Below are 24,797 nucleotides of genomic sequence, written 5' to 3'. Positions count from 1 at the left end.
ACTCCTGCCTTTATAGTCATTGGTTACATCATCTAATTTGTGGTTTTTAAAGGCAATTAGTTCACCTTCATATTTATCTAGTTCCACCTTGATTTTACCAATCCAGTCATGTTCCTTATCTGTTCCGCATATTTGGTGGTCTCCACAGTATTAAGCTCCAATAGCCTTGAGACTTCCTGAATAACCAATAGGACCAAATCTGACTACACTTATTCAGTATATTTGACCATGTAAGGCAAAAGTCTGGATTATTTCTACTGATGGTTGAATTTTTTTTTTTTATCCTAAACCCTCTGGAAATAAATTTCTTGCGACAATACTTATATAGGTAGGACCCATGCAGGGTTAGGTCGATGTGTTTCTTCTTTAATTTTATCAACTTGTCATAGACATGTAATGTAGGTTCTATTAGTGCCCTTTTTGGATTAGCCGCAAACCTTATACGTGCAGCATCTTCATCTGTGAAGTAAAACTCTTCAGCCCCTTTAATAATATCCTCTGTTTCAAGTGATTCTATGTATGTATATAACACTCTACGACCAAGCAAGTGAATTAGAGTGGTTGTCACAGGTAGATAAAAAACTTACGGCTAGATTTAGAGTTTGGCGGCCAAAGGGGTGCGTTAGCTACGCATGCTTTTTTCTCCGCTGGTATTTAGAGTTCACAGAAGGGCTGCGTTAGGCTCCAAAAAGGGAGGGTAGAGCATATTTACCGCCACTGCAACTCTAGATACCAGCGGTGCTTACGGACGCGGCCAGCTTCAAAAACGTGCTCGTGCACAATATCCCCATAGAAAACAATGGGGCAGTTTGAGCTGAAAAAAAACCAGCGTTCAGCTCTTAACGCAGCCCCATTGTTTTCTATGGGGAAACACTTCCTACGTCTGCATCTAACACTCTAACATGAACCCCGAGTCTAAACACCCCTAACCTTACACTTATTAACCCCTATTCTGCCGCCCCCGCTATCGCTGACCCCTGCATATTATTATTAACCCCTAATCTGCCGCTCCGTACACCACCGCCACCTACATTATAGCTATGTACCCCTAATCTGCTGCCCCTAACACCGCCGACCCCTATATTATATTTATTAACCCCTAATCTGCCGCCCCCGCTATCGCTGACACCTGCATATTTTTTTTAACCCCTAATCTGCCGCTCCGTATACCGCCGCTACCTACATTATCCCTATGTACCCCTAATCTGCTGCCCCTAACACCGCCGACCGTTATATTATATTTATTAACCCCTAATCTGCCGTCCCCAATGTCGCCGCCACCTACCTACAATTATTAACCCCTAATCTGCCGATCGGAGCTCACCGCTACTATAATAAATGTATTAACCCCTAAAGCTAAGCCTAACCCTAACCCTAACAACCCCCTAAGTTAAATATAATTTAAATCTAACGAAATAAATTAACTCTTATTAAATAAATTATTCCTATTTAAATCTAAATATTTACCTGTAAAATAAACCCTAATATAGCTAAAATATAAATTATAATTATATTGTAGCTATTTTAGGATTAATATTTATTTTACGGGCAACTTTGTATTTATTTTAACCAGGTACAATAGCTATTAAATAGTTAAGAACTATTTAATAGCTATTGTACCTGGTTAAAATAATTACAAAGTTACCTGTAAAATAAATATAAATCCTAAAATAGCTACAATATATTTATAATTTATATTGTAGCTATATTAGGATTTATTTTACAGGTAAGTATTTAGCTTTAAATAGGAATAATTTATTTAATAATAGTTAATTTATTTCGTTAGATTTAAATTATATTTAACTTAGGGGGGTGTTAGGGTTAGACTTTAGGCTTTAGGGGTTAAAAAATGTATTAGAATAGCGGTGAGCTCCGGTCGGCAGATTAGGGGTTAATGTTTGAAGTTAGGTGTCGGCGATGTTAGGGAGGGCAGATTAGGGGTTAATACTATTTATTATAGGGTTATTGAGGCGGGAGTGAGGCGGATTAGGGGTTAATAACTTTATTATAATAGCGGCGCGGTCCGGTCGGGTCGGCAGATTAGGGGTTAATAAGTCTAGGCAGGTGGAGGCGACGTTGAGGGGGGCAGATTAGGGGTTAATAAATATAATATAGGGGTCGGCGGTGTTAGGGGCAGTAGATTAGGGGTTGATAGGGATAATGTAGGTGGCAGCGGCGTGCGGTCGGCAGATTAGGGGTTAAACAATTTAATAGAGTGGCGGCGGTGTGGGGGGACCTCGGTTTAGGGGTACATAGGTAGTTTATGGGTGTTAGTGTACTTTAGAGCACAGTAGTTAAGAGCTTTATAAACCGGCGTTAGCCCAGAAAGCTCTTAACTACTGACTTTTTTCTGCGGCTGAAGTTTTGTCGTTAGATTTCTAATGCTCACTTCAGCCACGACTCTAAATACCGGCGTTAGAAAGATCCCATTGAAAAGATAGGATACGCAATTGACGTAAGGGGATCTGCGGTATGGAAAAGTTGTGGCTGGAAAGTGAGCGTTAGACCCTTTAATGACTGGCTCCAAATACCAGAGGGCGGTAAAAACCAGCGTTAGGAGCCTCTAACGCTGGTTTTGACGGCTACCGCCCAACTCTAAATCTAGGCCTTAATGTGCTGGGTGCTAGTACAAAGAGAATATAAACAGTCATTGATGGTACAGAATGAAAGGCACTCACCGGGTTTTGAAATGTAGAAATAACTTCTTTAATAAGGTGACGTTTCAAGGTTTCCCTCTTCCTCAAACCAACAGACATACGGACAAAGTGACTTACCAAACTTTAAATAAAACCAGCATCCCCTCCCGCGGCACCGCTAGCCAAAAACCGGAAGTCCCAGTGATCACGTGGAAAGGTTCCACGTCATTGGTCACTATGGCAACAGGCCAGCTACTCGGCAAAGCCGTTGTGCAAACAATACTTTGTGAATATTTAAAAACAAAGTACTTAGATAATGTAGCATGGCAATTTTATCTTCTAGAGCTTGGGATCACCAGGATATAAGGTGGATTGAGAAGAGGTATCCTACCGCCGGGGCATATATGCATATAAGTTGCACAATGTGAGCTACACAATATTGACCGGCCATTTAGTGCCAAACAGGTTATAATAAAACAAAGCAGTGTCATTAGGCCTGATGTAAAAGGCACAGTGAATACTAAGACAGTAAATATGTTGCAAGGTGACAAACGCAGATACAAAAAATGTATCAAAAATTGTCCGTCCTCCAGGAAACATGTAACCATTCTTAGTTTTCACTGTGCCTTTTACATCAGGCCTAATGACACTGCTTTGTTCTATTATAACCTGTTTGGTACTAATTGGCCAGTCAATTATTTTTTAATTTTGTTATTCTTTACATGTCCAGAGAACATTTTGGCAGTTGTATTTACAATAATCTTCTTAGACATAGAGAGAGAGAGAGAGAGAGAGAGAGAGAATAGACAAAGTAGATAGATAGACAAGATAGATAGACACGAAAGATAGATAGATAGATACGATAGATAGATAGACACGATAGATAGATAGATAGATAGATAGATAGATACGATAGATAGACACGATAGATAGACACGATAGATAGATACGATAGATGGATAGAAAGATAGATAGACACGATAGACAGAGAGATAGATAGATAGATAGATAGATAGGACACGATAGATAAATAGATAGACACGATAGATAGATAGATAGATAGACACGATAGATAGATAGATAGACACGATAGAGAGAGAAGTTTTAGAAAAAGTAAAAATAGCTTACTTTAGCAAATTGTAATTTAATTTAATATATTTTTTCAGCACTTGCTGTCAGGGAGCCTCAGACAATTTCTGAAAATCTCAGAATTAAATAAAAAATTGAAGTCATACTGTGTATCAAAAATTGAATTTTAGATGAAAGCGGTAATAAAAAGGTAAAAAAAGGTTTAGTAATCACAGCAGATTTACATGAGATGCTGACGTCTAAGATGAAGTGATTTTAAGCCCTTGAGTCTCTTTGATTTCATTCCTCTTTTGCGAGAACAGTAAATAAAGTGAAAAAATCATGGGAACTGTCAGAAAACCACACTCACAGTGAGAGCCACAGATCCAGTCAGAGGCAGAGTAACCGTCAGAGGAGCACAAGTAAAGCTTGAATGCTGTTTGGTCACAGATACTGCCAGAGGGGCACATTCTATTTTTGAAGAATACAAAGCTAGGTTCAGTGCTATTGGATACTAAGCATGCCCCCCACCTCACAGTTTTAAATATACATTTTGGAGAAAATAGAATTTGGAGGTCTTTATAAATAATGTTGGACTGTACGTTCCTATTGGAATAGGGCACTCAATGCCTCCTGTATTTGGTTGATTAATTTTGTCCTGACTTTTAAAAATATTGTATCATCATTGTACTTTTATCCTTTGCATCAATGGACAGTGCTCCAGAATTTGATGTTTAGAAGTAAAGTATAATAATAATAAATAACTATGATCTGCTATCTCTTTCAATATCATGGTCTAGTGTGACTAACTTGACCAGCCACTGCAAGTGTCCAGGCCACTTAACCTGTTGCCATGAGATTCTTGAAGCAAGCCCTCACATATAAGAACATTTCTTGCCATTAGTAGCCTAAGCTCACTGTGTAACCTCATTGACCTTTAGCTATTTAAGGATATGTGTCAGCATAGTTTATATTCTGTGGGAATGAGAATGAATAATTGCAGTGAGAGGATGAAGATAAGTCATTTAGAGTCCCACTATATCATGTAAGCAGGAATTGATGCAGTTATCATCTTTCCATTTTTTAAAGGATATAGCTAGAAAACTGCCTGATCTCTAAGTAAACAAAATTGTTTCAAACAAGTATTTGCAGTCCAGGAAGTTTTATCAAGGGTTTATTAAAACATATTTCTTAAAAATGTTGGACATGTGAAGCTGATACTGAACTTCAAAGCCCTGGACAAGTTTGTCAAGATAACTTTGTAAATATGTAATTGCTGTGCATCATCCATTGAAATTTGAAAAATACACTCTGCCTATTGCTCTAAAGAATGTTTACCTCATATTATTGCTTTTGTGTAGAAATATGGGTCCCTATTTATGAAAGGTCTTGCGGACCTGATCCGACAATGCGGATCAGGTCCGCAAGACCTCGCTGAATGCGGAGAGCAATACGCTCTCTGTATTCAGCATTACACCAGCAGCTCACAAGAGCTGCTGGTGCAACGCCGCCCCCTGCTGACTCGCGGCCAGCAGGGAGGTGTCAATCAACCCGATCGTATTCGATCGGGTTGAATTGCGTTGATTCCTGTCCGCCTGCTCAGAACAAGCAGACAGGGTTATGGAGCAGCAGTCTTTAGACTGCTGCTTCATAACTGCTGTTTCTGGTGAGTCTGAAGATTCGCCAGAAACATGGGCCATCATGCTCCATTCGGAGCTTATAGATAAGCCCCATGGTGTTCAGCAAACTGAATTATCAGTCTTTCACTACCTTGTGAACTAGCCTAAGCAATACGAGATTTCACAATGGTTTATCAACCCCAATTGCACAGATCCAAAGAGAACGCTTCTTGTTTTGCCTTATATAGAGAACCTGTTCAAAGCCTGGCCCTGGAATGGAAACTTGGCAATTTTTAACATGAATTGCAGAACAATAAAAACAAATAATTACTCATCTGTCAATCAAAATAAAATCATAGGTTCATGGGTTGACTATGATAATATTGTAAGCTTGAGAATTAAAATCAGTGTCACGAATATCCAAAAAGGAGTTGTTACACCGTTAATCAGCTTCTGGATAACTACAGCCAAATCATAGCAGTTAAGATCTCTCTCTATCTTTGCATCTTTCTTGCACAAATAAGTACTCTACACCTGAGAATGTCTTTCCCACTATCTACAACTGGGGATGTCTTTTCATGAAGGGGTGTTATGCAAGACTACATCCAAGTGCATCAATGATTCATTAAGGAATTTCAAAGTATTGTGGTATTGTAGGGACACTCATGTACCTCTTAAATATGTCATGGTCCTACTATGGGAATTCCGACTGGCTGTATTATCCATCCAATGTTCATGTGGCTGTATGTCATCCAAAATATCAAATGGGAAACATCATTTTCAATAATGATATGGGCTTCAGAACTAGACACCATGTCAGCATGCAACTCATGTCTCTTACTAAGCATCTAATTGTTCAGGGTCAAATCCTTTATCATGGCTACCAAATGTAAGTTTGATAAGATCATTACCGAATACATAAATGGCAAGAATCTTTTTTTTCAAAAGGGCCAGGACTATTTTTGAGGACCAGGATGCTAAGTATACTGAATTTAGCAAATCTTTGTAAGTCTCTGCCTTTTTAAGTATCCTTAGTACTTACACTATGGTATGATGTTATTCTAAACAAGTAATACATTATGCTCTTCAGTATTCTAAGGGAACTAAAGATAATGGCAGAACATCATAGTTACTTTGAGCAAGATGCAACGAATATCAGAGAACTCCACTCCACTTATTTTCTGTGAATTAAAGGGACATGAAACCCAATTTTTTTCATTCATAATTCAGAGTATATAATTTTAAACACATTTCTAAGTTACTTGTATTATAAAATTTGCTTTTTTTTTTATCCTATGTTGAAGGAGCACCAATACAGGGAGTGCAGAATTATTAGGCAAGTTGTATTTTTGAGGATTAATTTTATTATTGAACAACAACCATGTTCTCAATGAACCCAAAAAACTCATTAATATCAAGGCTGAATAGTTTTGGAAGTAGTTTTTAGTTTGTTTTTAGTTATAGCTATTTTAGGGGGATATCTGTGTGTGCAGGTGACTATTACTGTGCATAATTATAAGGCAACTTAACAAAAAACAAATATATACCCATTTCAATTATTTATTTTTACCAGTGAAACCAATATAACATCTCAACATTCACAAATATACATTTTTGACATTCAAAAACAAAACAAAAACAAATCAGTGACCAATATAGCCACCTTTCTTTGCAAGGACACTCAAAAGCCTGCCATCCATGGATTCTGTCAGTGTTTTGATCTGTTCACCATCAACATTGCGTGCAGAAGCAACCACAGCCTCCCAGACACTGTTCAGAGAGGTGTACTGTTTTCCCTCCTTGTAAATCTCACATTTGATGATGGACCACAGGTTCTCAATGGGGTTCAGATCAGGTGAACAAGGAGGCCATGTCATTAGATTTTCTTCTTTTATACACTTTCTTGCCAGCCACGCTGTGGAGTACTTGGACGCGTGTGATGGAGCATTGTCCTGCATGAAAATCATGTTTTTCTTGAAGGATGCAGACTTCTTCCTGTACCACTGCTTGAAGAAAGTGTCTTCCAGAAACTGGCAGTAGGACTGGGAGTTGAGCTTGACTCCATCCTCAACCCGAAAAGGCCCCACAAGCTCATCTTTGATGATACCAGCCCAAACCAGTACTCCACCTCCACCTTGCTGGCGTCTGAGTCGGACTGGAGCTCTCTGCCCTTTACCAATCCAGCCACGGGCCCATCCATCTGGCCCATCAAGACTCACTCTCATTTCATCAGTCCATAAAACCTTAGAAAAATCAGTCTTGATATATTTCTTGGCCCAGTCTTGATGTTTCAGCTTGTGTGTCTTGTTCAATGGGGGTCGTCTTTCAGCCTTTCTTACCTTGGCCATGTCTCTGAGTATTGCACACCTTGTGCTTTTGGGCACTCCAGTGATGTTGCAGCTCTGAAATATGGCCAAACTGGTGGCAAGTGGCATCTTGGCAGCTGCACGCTTGACTTTTCTCAGTTCATGGGCAGTTAGTTTGCGCCTTGGTTTTTCCACACGCTTCTTGCGACCCTGTTGACTATTTTGAATGAAACGCTTGATTGTTCGATGATCACGCTTCAGAAGCTTTGCAATTTTAAGAGTGCTGCATCCCTCTGCAAGATATCTCACTATTTTTGACTTTTCTGAGCCTGTCAAGTCCTTCTTTTGACACATTTTGCCAAAGGAAAGGAAGTTGCCTAATAATTATGCACACCTGATATAGGGTGTTGATATCATTAGACCACACCCCTTCTCATTACAGAGATGCAAATGACCTAATATGCTTAATTGGTAGTAGGCTTTCAAACCTATACAGCTTGGAGTAAGACAACATGTATAAAGAGGATGATGTGGTCAAAATACTAATTTGCCTAATAATTCTGCACTCCCTGTACACTACTGGGAGCTAGCTGACACATCGGGTGAACAAAATGACAAGAAGCATATATGTGCAGTAACTAACCAACAGTTCCCAGTAGTGTGTAATTGCTCCTAAGCCTACCCAATTATGGTTTTCAACAAAGGCTACCAAAACTACAAGACAAATTAGATAATAGAAGCACATTAGAAAGTTGTTTCAAAATGTATGCTCTATCTAAATTAGAAAAGAAAGTCTTTGGGTTTGATGTCCTTTAATATCACCACTAGGCACAAATGTTGCAGTCTGTGACATTTCTGTGTGCCATAGTTACCATCTGGGGTTGAAAGCTTCTGCCATAATAAAATATTTGCTATCAGAGAAATTTTTCTGTGAGAGATTGATAGTTTGTCAAGAGACCCACAATTACTATGAAAAGGTTATAGTTAGTGTAAGAGTTCCAGAGCCTTTTTCAAGATATCAGCTTTTACCAGGGCCCACAGTACTTTCACAGTGCCACAATTATAGATACTTGCAGATTGCCACCAGCCCTGTCATAGATTTACAGATGCTTTTGTAGAATCACAGCTGCTATCAGCCTGTCACAGTTATTGTCAGAGTTGCATAATTGCAATCAGAGAGTTTGGTCACTCTCAGTATGAAAATAAAACAATTAGTGAGCATTTTTCTAATCAAACACAATCAAAGAAAATATTTAAGAACATGGAACCACAGCTATGATCACAAAGCCAAAATTACTGATGTTTATTGTAAAAGCCACAGTTATTCTCAGAGTGTGACAGTTATTAAAATATACATAAGCTTTAGACAACGTAATTAATGTTTGAAGCACAATGTGTAAAAAAACAAAAGCAAAAAATCCCAACAACGTACTGTTCATATAGCATCATTACCATTAGTGGTACTGTATAAGGTTACTTTTAGGGAGCCACTATTACTGTCAGAGCTAAAGATTCTGGCTAGATTACAATTGTTGTGTGCAAGTGATATACAGTAGATACTGTAAAAGATATATAAAAAAATCTAAATAATCCATAGAAAATATATATATTCTATGGATTATTTAGATTTTTTTACAGTATCTATAATATTGTTTAATAATTATTAATATTTAAGGATAGATTACAAGTGGCGCGGTAGTTTTGCTCTAGCAGTAACCGGACTAGCGCAAAAATGCTCACTTAGAATATTGCGTGCACTTTCACGAAGTCAATGGAGAAAAAAAGTTAATAATGCGATGTAAGATTAGTAATTCTTCATGTACGCTCACCAGAACCCAGATGCGCATAGGTGTACATTTTTATATATATATATATATATATATAAATATATCTGTATTTGAAATGAAAATGACATTGTTCTGTAAGCGAAGAGCAATGGAATGTGAAATATTCATAACTCCTTTTGGGTTTCTTCTGCGCACTAGTACTGTCAGAGCTACAGATACAGTCAGAAAGCTACTATTACTGTCAGAGCTACAGATAAAGTTAGAAATCCAATTGTACTGTCAGAGCTAGAGATAGTCAGAGATCCAGTAGTACTGATAGATGTACGGATACAGTTAGAAAGCCACTTGTACTGTCAGAGCTACAGATACTGTCAGATGTCCTCTATTACTGTCAGAGCTACAGATAGTCACTAGAAATCCACTTGTACTGTCAGAGCTACAGATAGTCAGAGAGCCACTAGTACTGATAGAGGTACAGATACAGTCAAAGAGCCACTAGTACTTTCAGAACTACAGATACTGTCAGAGATCCTCTATTACTGTTAGAGCTACAGATAGTCAGAGAACAGGTACAAATACTGTTAGGGAGACACTAGTACTGTCAGAACTACAGATACTGTCAGAAATCATCTATTACTGTCAGAGCTACAGATAACCAGAGAGCAGGTACAAATACTGTTAGATAAACACTAGTACTGTCAGAACTACAGATACACTCAAATGGTACAATTTATTAATGGCTGGGCAGACAAGGTTCACTCCTGTGAACCTATCTGCCCTGCATCTCTAGGAGCCGAGGCTGTTAAACATTCCAATCAGATCGGATTGGGATGATTTCACTCTGTATTACTTTAGGTGATGGAGAGGCTAAATAGCTGTGGTTTTAAGACTGTAGCTACTTAATTAGTGTTTCAAGCTTGCATGCTGAGGCCCTGAAGCTTGATAAATGTGGCCCAAAGAGTTGCTAGTACTGCCAGAGCTACAGATACAGTCAAGTAGCCGCTATAACTGTCAGAGTTAAATATACTGTCAGAGAGCCACTAGAACTTGTAGAGCTACAGATAATGCCATAGAGCCACTGGTACTGATAGAGCTACAGATACTGTCAGAGCCACTAGTACTGATAGAGCTGCAGATACTGTCAGAGAGCCACTAGCACTGCCAGAGTTACAGATACAGTCAAGTAGCCACTAGAAATGTCAGAGTTATATATACTGTCAGAGAGCCACTAGTACTCATAGAGCTACAGATAATGCCAGAGAGCCACTGGTACTGATAGAGCTACAGATACTGTCAGAGAGCCAGTAGTACTGATAGAGCTACATATACAGTCAGAGACCTACTAGTAGTGATAGAGCTACAGATAATGCCAGAGAGCCACTAGTACTGATAGAGTTACAGTAATGCCAGAGAGCCACTGGTACTGATAGAGCTACAGATACTGTCAGAGAGCCACTTGTACTGATACAGCTACAGATACTGTCAGAGAGAAAGTAGTACTGATAGAGCTACAGATACAGTCAGAGAGCTACTAGTAGTGATAGAGCTACAGATAATGACAGAGAGCCACTAGTACTGATATAGCTACAGATAATGTCAGATAGCCACTGGTATTGATAGAGCTACAGATACTGTCAGAGAGCCACTAGTATTGATAGAGTTACAGTAATGCCAGAGAGCCACTGGTACTGATAGAGCTACAGTTACTGTCAGAGAGTACACTGAAGAAATCTTTAGTGAATATCAGAAAGCCACCTGCACTCTCTATGTTATATTTACTATTGTGATTGTGAGGGCTACAATTAGAACTAGTGTATCACATTAAGGTGGATTATCATAGTTAATGCCAAAGTGTTGCATTTATTTCCCCATAGTTACAATTAAAGATCAAGATATGAAATTGAATGCCCACAGTTATAATTAGTTAATTGACTACAGTGACTGTATCAGGACTAACAGAAAAGTCTGGTATTGGATTAGAAGGGACGGTACTGGAATAGTGATGAGTGATACTTGACAAGTTGGGTTTCTCAGGCTGAAAGTTTTGAATTAAATACCTACTGAACAGATTGAATTCAGTCAGAAACAGCACAGTCTGGTGCATGAGTTGAAAGTACAGAAACATAGATGAAGCAGCCACACAGGTTCAGAGGCACAGAACCGGAGGCAAGGGACGAAGGTATGGTCAGTTCAAGCAAATAGGCTATGGCAGTCTATAGGCAAAGAAAAGCCCCTCAGACCTAATCGGTGTCAGGAGACCTGAGGAACAAGCAGAGACAGTTCAACAGAGTTCATAAGTTCTCAGGACAACCAAATGATGAGAGGGCTAAGTTTGAACTTATAGCCTGGTAATTAATGATCTTATCCTATTGTGCTGATTAGATAGATGGGCATTGAACTTCAGTCACCTAGACATGATCTCCAGTCTTATCACGCTTTTGCCAAATGATGTAACTAAAATCCAGGTGAAGTGAAAACTGTATTTATTCTTTGGCTAGTTTTATGCATATTACAGGCAATGATGAATTCCATTGCAGGCACTTCAATGCAAGCACAATTGTGGTATTTCGGCTGCTTCTCTGAGCCAATAACTATTTATGGCTTGCCAAAAAGCCCTAAATTTTACATAGAGTTCAAGAAAATGTTGTCACCAAAAGGCCTAAACTGGCCTTTTCGACTTATCTACAACTATTCCAAGATAATTCTGTTATGTTACACATGTGCCAAACACTCTGAAATGACCACAGGTTACATTTTAAAGGTGTATTATTATATATGGTCTTGATTATTGTATATAATGGATATAAAAGGTCTACACATCCTTATGAGATTGCATGTTTTTGAAATATAAAGATGGATATAACAATGTAAATGTAATACTTTTAGCATCTGTAATGGGATCTTCCAATAAAAGAAAAACACACAATATCCAAAACCTTACATCACAATCTAGTTGCAGTAACAGAAATTGTGCAAAGACAAAATCTGTTTGGTTTTCCAATATTGGTGACAATTTTGCGGCTACATTGTTGCAATGAAGGAAAACACTGTCACTTAGCTGTTTTTTTATACTTAAAATATTAAAAGTATCAAATTCATCATTAAGCAAACATGCCCAGTATACCCATCAGGCCTATATACATTACATACATTGATGTTGTTTACCAGTTATCAGAATGGATTCAGATTATAATAGGTTAATAAACCTAAAAAAAAAATCTTATAAATTATGATTTTCCTTACCCACTATTCAAATTGGTTGATTCAATAGAGCTGTAAGGTAACCAGTTTCAGTTGAATTTACAGTTTTTATATTTATAATAAGTACTAAGAAACTAAAAAGCATATTTTTTTTCTATTGGAAACTCATTCATGAGTGAGGACTTTTAGCGCCTGAATCCATTTTTGGATTGAAAAATAGGATTCCCATATTGGCAAAAAACAAATTATGAGGAGCTGATAATGGAAAGATTGGACTCAAACCCAAAGCTAAAGCTAAATAATAGTTACTAAACCAAATGGGCCAACATATGTACGTAGCCACTTTGGAACATGATTATTTTCCTCTTGTAGCAATATGTTTTGTTTAGTCTGTAACTTGTATTTGTATTTCTTTTTTAAAATGAATCAATGTAATGTTGTCCCCTACTGTTTTGCCCTGTGATACAGAGTGTGTCCATTGTGTTACAAATAAATAATAATAATAATTTCCAATATCTGAATATCATATGTTTTATTTATTTTTAGGAGCTAAAACCAATGCATTTCCAGACACAAACAGCAAAACTTTCAATGTCACCAGTGTCATTGAGTTTCAAATAAACAAAGAAGATGATGGAGGGGAGATCACCTGCACAGTTGGCCACGATTCTCAACCAGACTCTGTAATGTCAACCAGCCATAAGATTCAAGTCCTCTGTAAGTGACTTCACCCTCTCATAGCCCTCAAGGGCACAAATCCTAAGATCTGTGGATAATTATGGCTTTGCAGTGTTCTCATTTTTAATTAGAGGATTTATGTGTCCAGAAGTCTGTTTCAATTAACCTTAAGTGGGTTTCCTCATGGAAAAGCAAGTCATTGCACTGTAGATTGAAAGCATTAAAGAGACATTGGGGCCGATTTATCAAGCCCTGTATAGGCGCCAATGCAGCTGTTTCCGCACGAGCCTTCAGGCTCGCCGGAAACAGGAGTTAAAGGGACATGAAACCCAATTTTTTTCTTTCATGATTTAGAAAGAGCATACACTTATAAACAACTTTCTAATTTACTTCTATTATCTATTTTGCTTCATTCTCTTGATATTCTTTGCTGAAAAGCATATTTCTTCATTAAAGTATAGCTAAAGAATAAAGCAAATTAGGTAATAGAAGTAAATTGGAATGTTGTTTAAAATTATATTCTCTACCTTAATCATGAAAGAAAATGTTTGGGTATAGTGTCCCTTTAAGAAGCAGTGGTCTTAAGACCGCTGCTCCTTAACTCGTTCGCCACCTTTGAGGCGATGGACAGCAATCAGTCTGATCGGATACAATCAGGTTGATTGACACCCCCTGCTCACGGACGATTGGCCGCGTATCTGCAGGGGGCAGCATTGCACAAGCATTTCACTAGAAATGCTTGTGCAATGATAAATGCCAACAGCGCATGCTGTCGGAATTTATCGATGTGCAGTGGACATGATTCACTACAGCGAATCAAGTCCATCCGCACATTAATAAATCGGCCCCATTGTCTGCATAATTTATTTGAGGTTAAACTGTGACTTTTTTTAAGGGACAGTAAATGTGTAAAATAACTTAAATGTATTATCAGAATGAAGAAAAGTTTTTACTTCTGCTTCCTGCTTTGCTAATCAAAAGCCTTGCCTATTCTACATTTTGTGGTTCATCTGTAGCTGGATTGCCAAGTAAGCCCCCAGACCCCTTTTTTAATGCTTTTTATCAGATACAGAGTTATGGCTGCTCTATGAAGAAGTATAAAATCCTCTTTTAGACTACATAATGAAGCATAGAGAATATGTAAAGCTATGGGGAGAGATATAACATTTGATTGGCTGTTCTACCTGCTCAACCTTACATAGAAAAAACTTCAAGGAGGATGTTGGCAGCCTGTCTTATAATGTAGTTTAAAAGGAGAAACCATGAGTACTGGGTTAACATAAAGCTTTTTAGTAACATATTAGAAAGCATTAGTACAAACATATTTTAAAGCTTCTAATGCAGTGATTTTCAACCTTTTTTTGCCGTGGCACACTTTTTTACATTAAAAAATCCTGCGGCACACCACTATCCCAAAATGTTACAAAAGCACACATTGTAGCCTAATACAATATATATATATATATATATATATATATATATATATACACACTGTATATATACACACACACACTGTACTGTGTTCTCATGCCATGCCTCCTACAAACTATACATGACATATTGACATTCATTCACAAACAATCATAATGCGCTGCGCTGTTACCCTCAGTCATCATCTCACTCAAAATAAAAAAACCGCCCAGAATAAAAAACAAGCAAAATTTTAAAAATATGTCACACTGTTGTCAGTCTGCCGTGGCACACCTGAGGATCTCTCATGGCACACTAGTGTGCCACGGCACACTGGTGGAAAAACACTGTTCTAATGCACTTAAAGGGATACTGAACACATTTTTTTTTTCATTCATGATTCACATAGAGCATGCAATTTTAAACAGCTTTCTAATGTATTCCTATTATCAAATTATCTTCATTCTCTTGGTATCTTTATTGGAAAAAGCAGGAATGTAAGCTTATGAGCCAGCTCATCTTTTGTTCAGCACCAGGGTAGCGCTTGCTGATTGGTTTCTAAATGCAGCCACCAATGAGCAAGCGCTATCCAGGGTGCTGAACCGAAAATGGGCCGACTTGTAAGTTTACATTCATGCTTTTTCAAACAAAGATACCAAGAGAAGAAGGAAACATGATAATAGGAATAAATTAGAAAGTTTCTTAAAATTGCATGCTCTATCTGAATCATGAAAGAAAATATTTGGGTTCACTATCCCTTTACAATATTTTTATGTTTATTGTCCCTTTAGTGGTTGTGTAGACATTTTTTTGCCACTCTAAGCAATCATATGATTTCCCATGCAAATAATGTCCATATTTGTATATTTAAAGTAAAGAAAAAGTAAATGTTATTGTATCAATGTATTTATTTATTGGTGATTATTGTAGCATCCCAGATAAAAACTCAAACAAGCTACACACACACAATGCATGCTCAGAATTATGTCCCCACAATATAAAAATCATATGTGGTGCCAGCAACCTAATAAATGTTATTTTTTTTATTGTGACTCATCACACATACACACACCTTCCACACACCAGTGTTCCCTCCAAGGCCAGATTTTGTCAGCGGTCAAGAAGTGAAACAGTTAATTAGGGATTTATACCTTTCTGTCTGCATTGTGTAGTGTTTGCTAACTGCAGCGTGTGATTCCCTAATTAACTGTTTCACTGCTGGGCCACTCACATAATCTGTTCTGAGATGGAACACTGAAACACACAGGCACAAAGCATGAAACCCCAGACTGCCTCTATCTCTTGCAAAAATAATTCTTTATTGCAGTCCATAAAACACAAGCGTAGGCATCAGCATACAAATATAAAACACATCACAAACAATATGGTGGGCTCCCTACTAAGACTTGTTTTGGGATCAATCTGTATTCATGGATAACAGGGGATACTCACACCTAGGGAATTTAAATACATAGCTATCTGATGATTGGTCAGAAAATAGAAATGCCATCATAAGTTAAAGTACAGCTACTAGCTAATATACATACTCTCATATTAACACAACTCCCCTTACAATGCTATGTATACATCAAATACCCTATTCTACACTATGGGTAGATTTATCAAGCAGTGGATGCTGCAATCTACCCTGAAGTTTCAGGTCCAACTGAAACTTAAGTTAAGAAGCAGCTGTCATAAGACCGCTGCTCCTTAACTCATCGGATACGATCGGGATGGTTGACACCCCCTGCTAGCAGCTGATTGGCCACAAATGTGCATGGTGAAATGCTTGAGCAATGTTAAATGCCAACAGCGTATTGTGTCTGCATTTAGTGATGTTGGGCGGACATATGATAAATCTACCCCTATGTGTACACCGTGAATTCTACACAATAATTTAATCAATCCCAGAAAATCATTCTATAGCCTATTCGAGAAGAAAGAAAGCACTCTATACCTATATATTTTAGCTAATGTGATACACAATATCATCAACAATTAATAACAAGATGATTTTTTATACAAGATGATTTTTTACAATATGAATTTCTCCTAAACATCCTGTCTTTTAAGATATTCTCATATATACTGTAGTATGGTACATACACACACATACACACACATATACACACACACAAATACACACACACACATACACACACACACACATATATATACACACACACATACACATATACACACATATACACACACACATCTCAATTAAAAAATAAACGCACTAGTTATCTGCTTATCCAGAAATGTAGTAAGAGTGCTTTCTGTAGTTGTGGTACTACTCAGCTGCAGGACGTTTGGGGGTTGATAGTACTGAAAGTAGGTCTGGTCCTGGTGAGGAATATTGTGACTAAAAATATATGAATATAATTTTGTGCACAAAAGTAAAAAACAATACTTAATTGGTAACTTCACACAAGATAGACATATGTAATATGGATAGACAGAAAGATAGATAGATACATGGGTAGGCAGCTCCAGGTTGTTCAATTTCTCTTTAAGCAAAACACACATATGGAACAATCAGACAAAAGCAATAAACACTACTACTGATGTAGAGTTCATTTTTAACCATAAGGGGCTGTCAATCATCACAATCGCTTTACGACTGCTGCTTGTTAACTTTGGTTTCAGGTGAGCCTCCAAAGCAGTTTCTGCTGCATGATTAATGGAGTCCTTTATGTCTTTTTTTATACAACTGTAAAAAAAACACAATTCCGGGTTAAAAATCCAGTAAGAATAATTATAAATATCAATAGCAGTAGTTCCTTTAGATTCTGATGCAGCTAAAATACTTCATTAGCTTTCAACAAGAATCTAGAACTTGTAATCTGTTTTATTGAAAAAATAACTATTACAAAGTAATATAAACAATCATCATCATTATTAGTTGTAAAAGAGTTACAAATGTTAAAGGGACACTCAAGTCAAAATTAAAGTTTCATGATTCAGATAGAACACGCAATTTTAAACAACTTTCCAATTTACTTCCATTAACAAAATGTGCACAGTCTCTTCATATTTACACTTTTTGAGTCACAGCTCCTACTGAGCATTTGCAAGAATTCAAGGAATATGCATGTGTGCATTTGTGATTGGCTGATGACTGTCACATGGTACAGGGGGAGTGGAAATAGACATAACTGAAATTTGTCAGAAGAAAATCTACTACTCATTTGAAGTTCAGACTAAGGGGCCGATTTATCAAGCTCTGTATGGAGCTTGATGCCGCTGTTTCCGCGTGAGCCTTCAGGGTTGCCGGAATCATAAGTTATGAAGCAGAGGTCTAAAGACCGCTGCTCCATAACTTGTACGCCTGCTCTGAGGCCGCGGACAGAAATCAACCCTGATCAAATATGATCAGGTTGATTGACACCCCCTGTTAGCGGCCGATTGGCTGAGAATCTGCAGGGGGCGGCATTGCACCAGCAGTTCACAAGAACTGCTTGTGTAATGATAAATGCCAACAGTGTATGCTGTAGGCATTTATCGATGTTCAGCGGACATGATGCGCTACATCGTATCATGTCCGCTTGCACTATGATAAATCTACCCATATGTGCTATTGTATTGTCCTGTTATCATGCATTTGTGAATTATATAAATTTACTGTATTTACTGGTCCTTTACTATTTGCCTTAACGGGACATTGCACACTAGATTTTTCTGTGCATAAATGTTTTGTAGATGATCCATTTATATAGCCCATCTGGGTGTCTTTTTCTAAAAATATATAGTTTTGCTTATTTTTAAATAGCATTGTGCTGATTTTCAGACTCCTAACCAAGACCCAAAGTTTTAGATGTATACTGATGTATACAGACTTCACATTGCTTCTGTTTGTATAATGGGTCTTTTGATATGCAGGGGAGGGGGGAGGTTCTGCTATCAGCCCCTTTCACTGGGTGTCTCAAGCTTATCTCATTAACAGTGTTAACATTTGAGCTTTTAAAGGGACATGAAACCCAATTCTTTTTAATGATTCAGATAGAGAATACAATGTTAAACAACTTTCTAATTTACTTCTATTATCTAATCTGTGTCATTCTCTTGGTATTATTTGTTGAAGGAGCAGCAATGCACTAATGGTTTCTAACTGAACACATGGGTGAGCCAATCACAATCAAGATATATATGCAGCCACCAATCTACAGCTAGAACCTTGGTTGCTCCTGACCTTGCTTAGATAAACATTTCATCAAAGGATAACAAGAGAAGGAAGCAAATAAAATAATATAAGTAAATTGGAAAGATGTTTAAAATTGTATTCTCTATCCGAATCATGAAAGAAAAATGTTGGGTTTCATGTCCCTTTAAGTAAGTTTTTAAAAGGTGTTACACTGGATTTTATATCAGTATCTGTGCATATTCTTCTTTATAGTAGTGCATATTACAAGCAGTTAAATGAAAATTGGTGTATATTACCCCTTTAATAGCCGATATGACTGGATACCTGTTATTGGATTAAAAGGTTTGTGTCAAAAAGGTATACCTAAAGGCCAATTCATGCGTGTCTGTAGAAATTGCACTACTTTAGATAAATATTCAGTTGAGGCAGATGAACTTAAAGGGACACTCAATCAAAATTAAACTGTCATGATTCAGATAGAGCATGCTATTTTAAAGAACTTTCCAATTTACTTCCATTAACTAAATGTGCACAGTCTTTTTATATTTACATTTTTTGAGTCACCAGCTCCTACTGAGCATGTGCAAGAATAAGTGTGTATGCATTTGTGAATGGCTGATGGCTGTCACATGTACGTGTATGCATTTGTGATTGGCTGATGGCTGTCACATGGTACAGGGGGAGTGGAAAAAGACATAACTTTTAAAATTGTCAGAAAAAAAATCTACTACTCATTTGAAGTTCAGACTAAGTGCTATTGCATTGTCTTGTTATCTTGCATTTGTTGATTATGCAAATCTACTGTGTTGACTGGTCCTTTAAGTACAGGTCCTTAGCTAGAGGTTATGAAAAATCTGATGTAGAAGGAATTATGAACAAAGCCCTCGACATGAAGTGATAATACCTTATTTAATATAGGGTAAATGTTTTAGATAATGAGGAAACTGATAGATAACCTTTTCCACCCGTTATAGTAGTCAGTATTCTAAAATTTGTAATATCATTCAAAAATATTTGCCTATTTTAGGAAAAGATCAGAAATTGAAGGAAGTGGTCAGTAAGGGGATAAGATGTCTATCTAAAAAAACAGCCACAATAAGGGACAATTTTGTAAAAAAGACTTTTCAAAAAAGCCCATGAGGCCTATTTATCATGTCTGTCAGACCTGATCCGACACTGCGGATCAGGTCCGACAGACATCGCTGAATGCAGAGAGCAATACGCTCTCCGTATTCAGCATTGCATCAGCAGCTAAGAAACATGGGCCTTCAAGCGCCGTTCAGAGCTTGATAGATAGGCCCCTATGTCTGAGGAGACTGGAATGTAAATGGGATGGTATCTTCAAATGTGGTGTCAAATGTTGTGTATAGACAAATAATTTGATATTAAACATTATTTAGATTGTAACTCGAAATTTGTTGTATATTCGATCACTTGCCAATTTTGCAAGGGTCAATATATAGGTCATGTGATCCATTTATAAAAAGACAGAATAAGGGATCATTTGTTGTCTTTGGAAGATGAAGTACCCAAAACAACGTCAGGGAAGAATATTTGTCACTTAAATACTATGCGGCTGATTTATCATGGCCCGAATGGGGCCAGATACATCTGTTTCCGTGTGAGCCTTCAGGCTCGCCGTAAATAGGAGTTAAGAAGCTGCGGTCTTAAGACTGCTGCTCCTTAACTCGTACGTCACCTCTGAGGCGGTGTACAGCAATCAGCCCAATCACATACAGTCGGGTATGTCGACTCTAAAAACAGGGAGTCCCAATAGTATGAATAAGATCTGGGACCTAAAACTCTATACTTATAATGATACAATCTTTAGTATAGTGATTTATGCTCACTGTGAATACTTTCATCTGGCATTTATGTATTTGTTTATACTTTTGGCTTCACAGGCGATCTGTTTATAATATATTTTTGTCAAAATTGGTGAAGTGGCAATAAACTAATTTAACATAGGATCCTTTTGTGACAAATGTATTTACATCTAATATACATATTAAGGAACTACGTAGAAAATTTTGCTCTTTTACTATACTTTGTTTTCACATTGTATAATATGTTTTTATAAACATTTTTAAAGTGAATATCAAGTTTGATGAATCAGTGCCTGATTTTTAAAAACCCTATTAAAAACAGGGGCACTTCCATTCATCAAACTGTACATTTCACTTGTTTTGTTAAAATACTTACCTTGTAATCTTGAAAGCCGCTCCAGCGCTTCTCCCGCTGGCTTCCTCCAATCATGGCATTGCCTCATGCAATGATTCCCCTGGGGGGGGGAGCCGTGATTGGAGAATGCTGTATTCGTCATTGCTGACGTATGAAGTGACAAGCAGCAGGAGGGGGAATCGCTGGAACGGCTGTCAATATTAAAAAGGTAAGTATTTTAACAAAACAAGTGAAATGTAAAGTTTGATGAATGAAAGTGCCCATGTTTTTTATAGGATTTTAAAAACCGGGCACTGATTCATCAAACATTACATTCACCTTAAGTATATCACAGGTGGTGGTGTTGTTGGATTCTATATGTATAGAATAGAAAGGGTTAATTATACAGTATATTTAAGTAAGGAGCTTTTGCAGCTGAGCTTTCCCTTACAATGTGCCGATGGGGTAGGACATGCGTCAGATGTTGTCAGCCTAGTGTGTGTAGTGGTGTTCTCTGTCTTTTAAACATGCGACAATAAAGAGTGTTTTTACTTTTTAACACGCATTTGGGACTTGAGTTCTTTTGTGTAATTATTATTAGTTGCAATAGAGTTACAAATGTTAATATTGCCCTTAATAGGTAATATAACTGGATACCCATTATTGGATTAACAGATTAAGGTCAACGTCTGTACATATTAAAGAGATATGAAACCTAAAAATTGTCTTTTGTGACAATTTACTTCTATTATCAAATTTGTTTTGTTCCAATGATATTCTGTGTTGAAGAGATACCTAGGTAGGATCTGGAGAACTATATGACAGGAAATAGTGCTGCCATCTAGTGCTCTTGCAAATGGATGACATTTTTGCAAAGCTGCTGCCATATAGTGCTCCAGAAATTGGCCAGCTCATAAGCTTATGTCCCTGTTTTTCAACAAAGATACCAAGAGAATGAAGAAAAACTGATAACAGAAGTAAATTAGAAAGTTGTTTAAAATCAAATGCTCCATCTGAGTCATGAAAGAACAAATTTGGGGTTTTATATCACTTTAAGTATGCTGAATTGTTGAATTCCAATATTCTAATATTTTTCTCAATATTACCTATCTTTTAATAGAAACAAAAATCTATGCTTCAAACAACACTTTAATAACCATTGTAAGCAAGACTAGCACTACAAGCCAATATATATATACATAGAAACCAAAATATAGATTGGGTCCACACATAGAAACCAGAAATGAACCAGCATTAGAGTAAACTAGCTGCGCAGGATTGTTAAACTGGATCAGATATGAGCTGGAGGGCAACATTGTAGCCCAAGGGAATTCGTGCCCAATTCTCAAAAACTCACCAAAAAGGAGTGAAATAATCTTGCAAATCTCACAGAGATATACTGTACCTTACATAATTCTCTAAGAAAATGGACTGAACTTGGAAGTCTCAGTGAGTTGCAAGCTTTTCCATACATAAATTAACTCTGGTCTATATAATGCAGAGTCGTACAGGGGAGAGAAAGGTTAAAATGGGAACACCTGGCACTTACAGATTTTTTTTTAAGTAAATATGAAGTTTGTATAGTGTACTTTAACGTGTAATTCACAAACATATATTTTTCTATCAGTATAATAAGTGTATTGTGTATTTTAAGACATACAATTTCCGAGATAGTCATAGAGACCTGCCAGGGTAAAATGCTTAGAGAATATGATTACAACTGTGAAAGTACTTCAGACATACCCAATAAATGCTCCTGTTTAGCCCACTCGCTGAGACTGCATTTTACGTTGGGAAGTACATTTATACTTTGTACTTTGTGTGTGATTTTTATTTTGTAGTTTAAATATAATTTTAACCTTGTACACTGTGTATTTTGTGTATGCAAAATACAAAGTCTATAAAGTATGTGAGTAATAAAAATGGGTATATTAAAATGTATATATCCCTCCTTCGTATACTGAATTGTAGGGAACACCCCATAGTGAGATAAGCAGCTCTCAATGTAAAATTTGCCTTTTTAGTATTCAGTGAGGGATCTTGTATTACTGAAGGATCATTTTAGATAACATTTTAGATGTGTTGTGAGCTATTGAAAATTGTGGTCTTAATCTGGACAAATCTGGTGCATAAATTACAATTCTAAACACATAACTGAACATGCAAATTATTGCACACTTAAAAACCGTTAGCAAAGTCAAATTCTAGTAGGGTTATAATTCCTTAAATAGAATGAATGTATTATTTCACCATGACAATGAAATTGTTATGCTATATTTTTAAAATGTATTGCTCTTTTAAATATCCCACTGTTATTAATATACTGGGCAAATGGAGGGCGATTGTAATGTTTGCCTGTAAAGGTACAGCTTTGACCGTTTACGGGCGCATGTTAAATAACTATCCATTACAAGTGGCTGGTTAATGCACCTGCGAACATGCGGTTTTACTCTGTGCTTAGTGCAATAAACCAGAGGTCAGACCTCTGGTTAATTAAAAAAATGTGCCAAATTTGCCCCCAAAATAAAGTGTACAGTTTCTTAATATAAATAAATAAAAAATAAGAGCATTTTTTAAATAAAAAAACTGCATGAAGCAGTTATAAGGGGTCAAAGTAAGGGGATGTGGGGTGTTTGGAAAAAAATGGCACTGAAAGGGCCTTTACATTGAGTTGAATGCTAACTGTGTTTTTACTGTAAATGTATATGCTTATATGCTTATATATATTTATGTGTTAATATGTGTATATGCACACATATAAACACATATATACATATAAAAATTTTTTTGCTGCCCAACGCAAATTGCCCCCTACACTGCACTAGGTGCTTTGTGTGTCTCACATCATGAGAACAAGGCTCCCATTGGAGCCTATGGAATTGTGCTCTTGTGAGCGCAAGGCTTCCAGGCAATGCGAATGTGAGGTTGCGTTCACATTGCGCATAACTTGTAATCGCAGGGTAATTTAAAGGGCATAAACACTTACTAATGAAATGCCCTCTTATATACAAGCTTTTTCTTTTAAGCAAATAATCATTTATAAGTGTGAACCCATGACATTAATTAAACATATAGTTCTAGTCACTCTCAGGTGACACTGCCACGCAGCCACTCAGGAATTGCATACTCGGGTAGTTGACATTCCTCAGTCATGTTTGGGAAGAGCATAGTCACATAACTCATGAGCAACATTAATTATGTTTTTAACCATTTTGTTGTCTTTAAACATAGGAACATACAAATCAATATTATATTTCATGATTCAGATAGAGCAATCAATTTTAACCAACTTTATAATTTACTCCTGTTATCAATTTTTCTTCGTTCTCTTGCTATCTGCATTTGAAAAAGCAGAAATCTAAGCTTAGTAGCCAGCCCATTTTTGGTTCAGCAACCTGGATAGCACTAGCTGATTGGTGGTTACATTTAGCCATCAATCAGCAAGTGCAACCGAGGTGCTGAACCTAAAATGGGCCGTCTCCTAAGCTTTCATTCCTGCTTTTCAAATTCTTACTGTAAGACCACCACCACCACACAGTGCACCTGGTGCCATTGCTTATATATATATATCAGTCATAATAATGAGATTGATAGATAGATGTGGACATGTTAGAGATGCCAGGGTCAAAGTTAAAAAAGACTAAAGGGGCCTTCTTTAACACATATGTTATTTTATAGTATGTTGCAACAGTATTTTACAGAAGTAAAGCCCCACTTATACTATCGATTTGTAAGTTCCTTTACTTATAAAGAGTTCTAACAAATTAGAACATTTTATGATGCTTTCT

The 24,797-nt window shown here is 37.1% G+C and overlaps 1 protein-coding gene across 3 annotated transcripts in view; it reads left to right on the top strand.

Moving 5' to 3' along the window:
- CADM3 (cell adhesion molecule 3) overlaps positions 1–24,797 on the top strand; it is a 465,173-nt gene that overhangs the window by 334,154 nt on the left and 106,222 nt on the right. For all 3 annotated transcript variants that reach the window (XM_053705518.1, XM_053705514.1, XM_053705521.1), the window contains one exon: positions 13,164–13,334. In XM_053705518.1, the coding sequence (XP_053561493.1) occupies positions 13,164–13,334 (171 nt within the window). The remainder of the gene's footprint in view (positions 1–13,163; positions 13,335–24,797) is intronic.

Source organism: Bombina bombina, chromosome 1 (genome assembly GCF_027579735.1).
Source record: "Bombina bombina isolate aBomBom1 chromosome 1, aBomBom1.pri, whole genome shotgun sequence".
NCBI classification, from domain to species: domain Eukaryota; kingdom Metazoa; phylum Chordata; class Amphibia; order Anura; family Bombinatoridae; genus Bombina; species Bombina bombina.
Note: the sequence above shows the minus strand (reverse complement) of the source record. Positions and strands in the feature narration are given on the sequence as shown.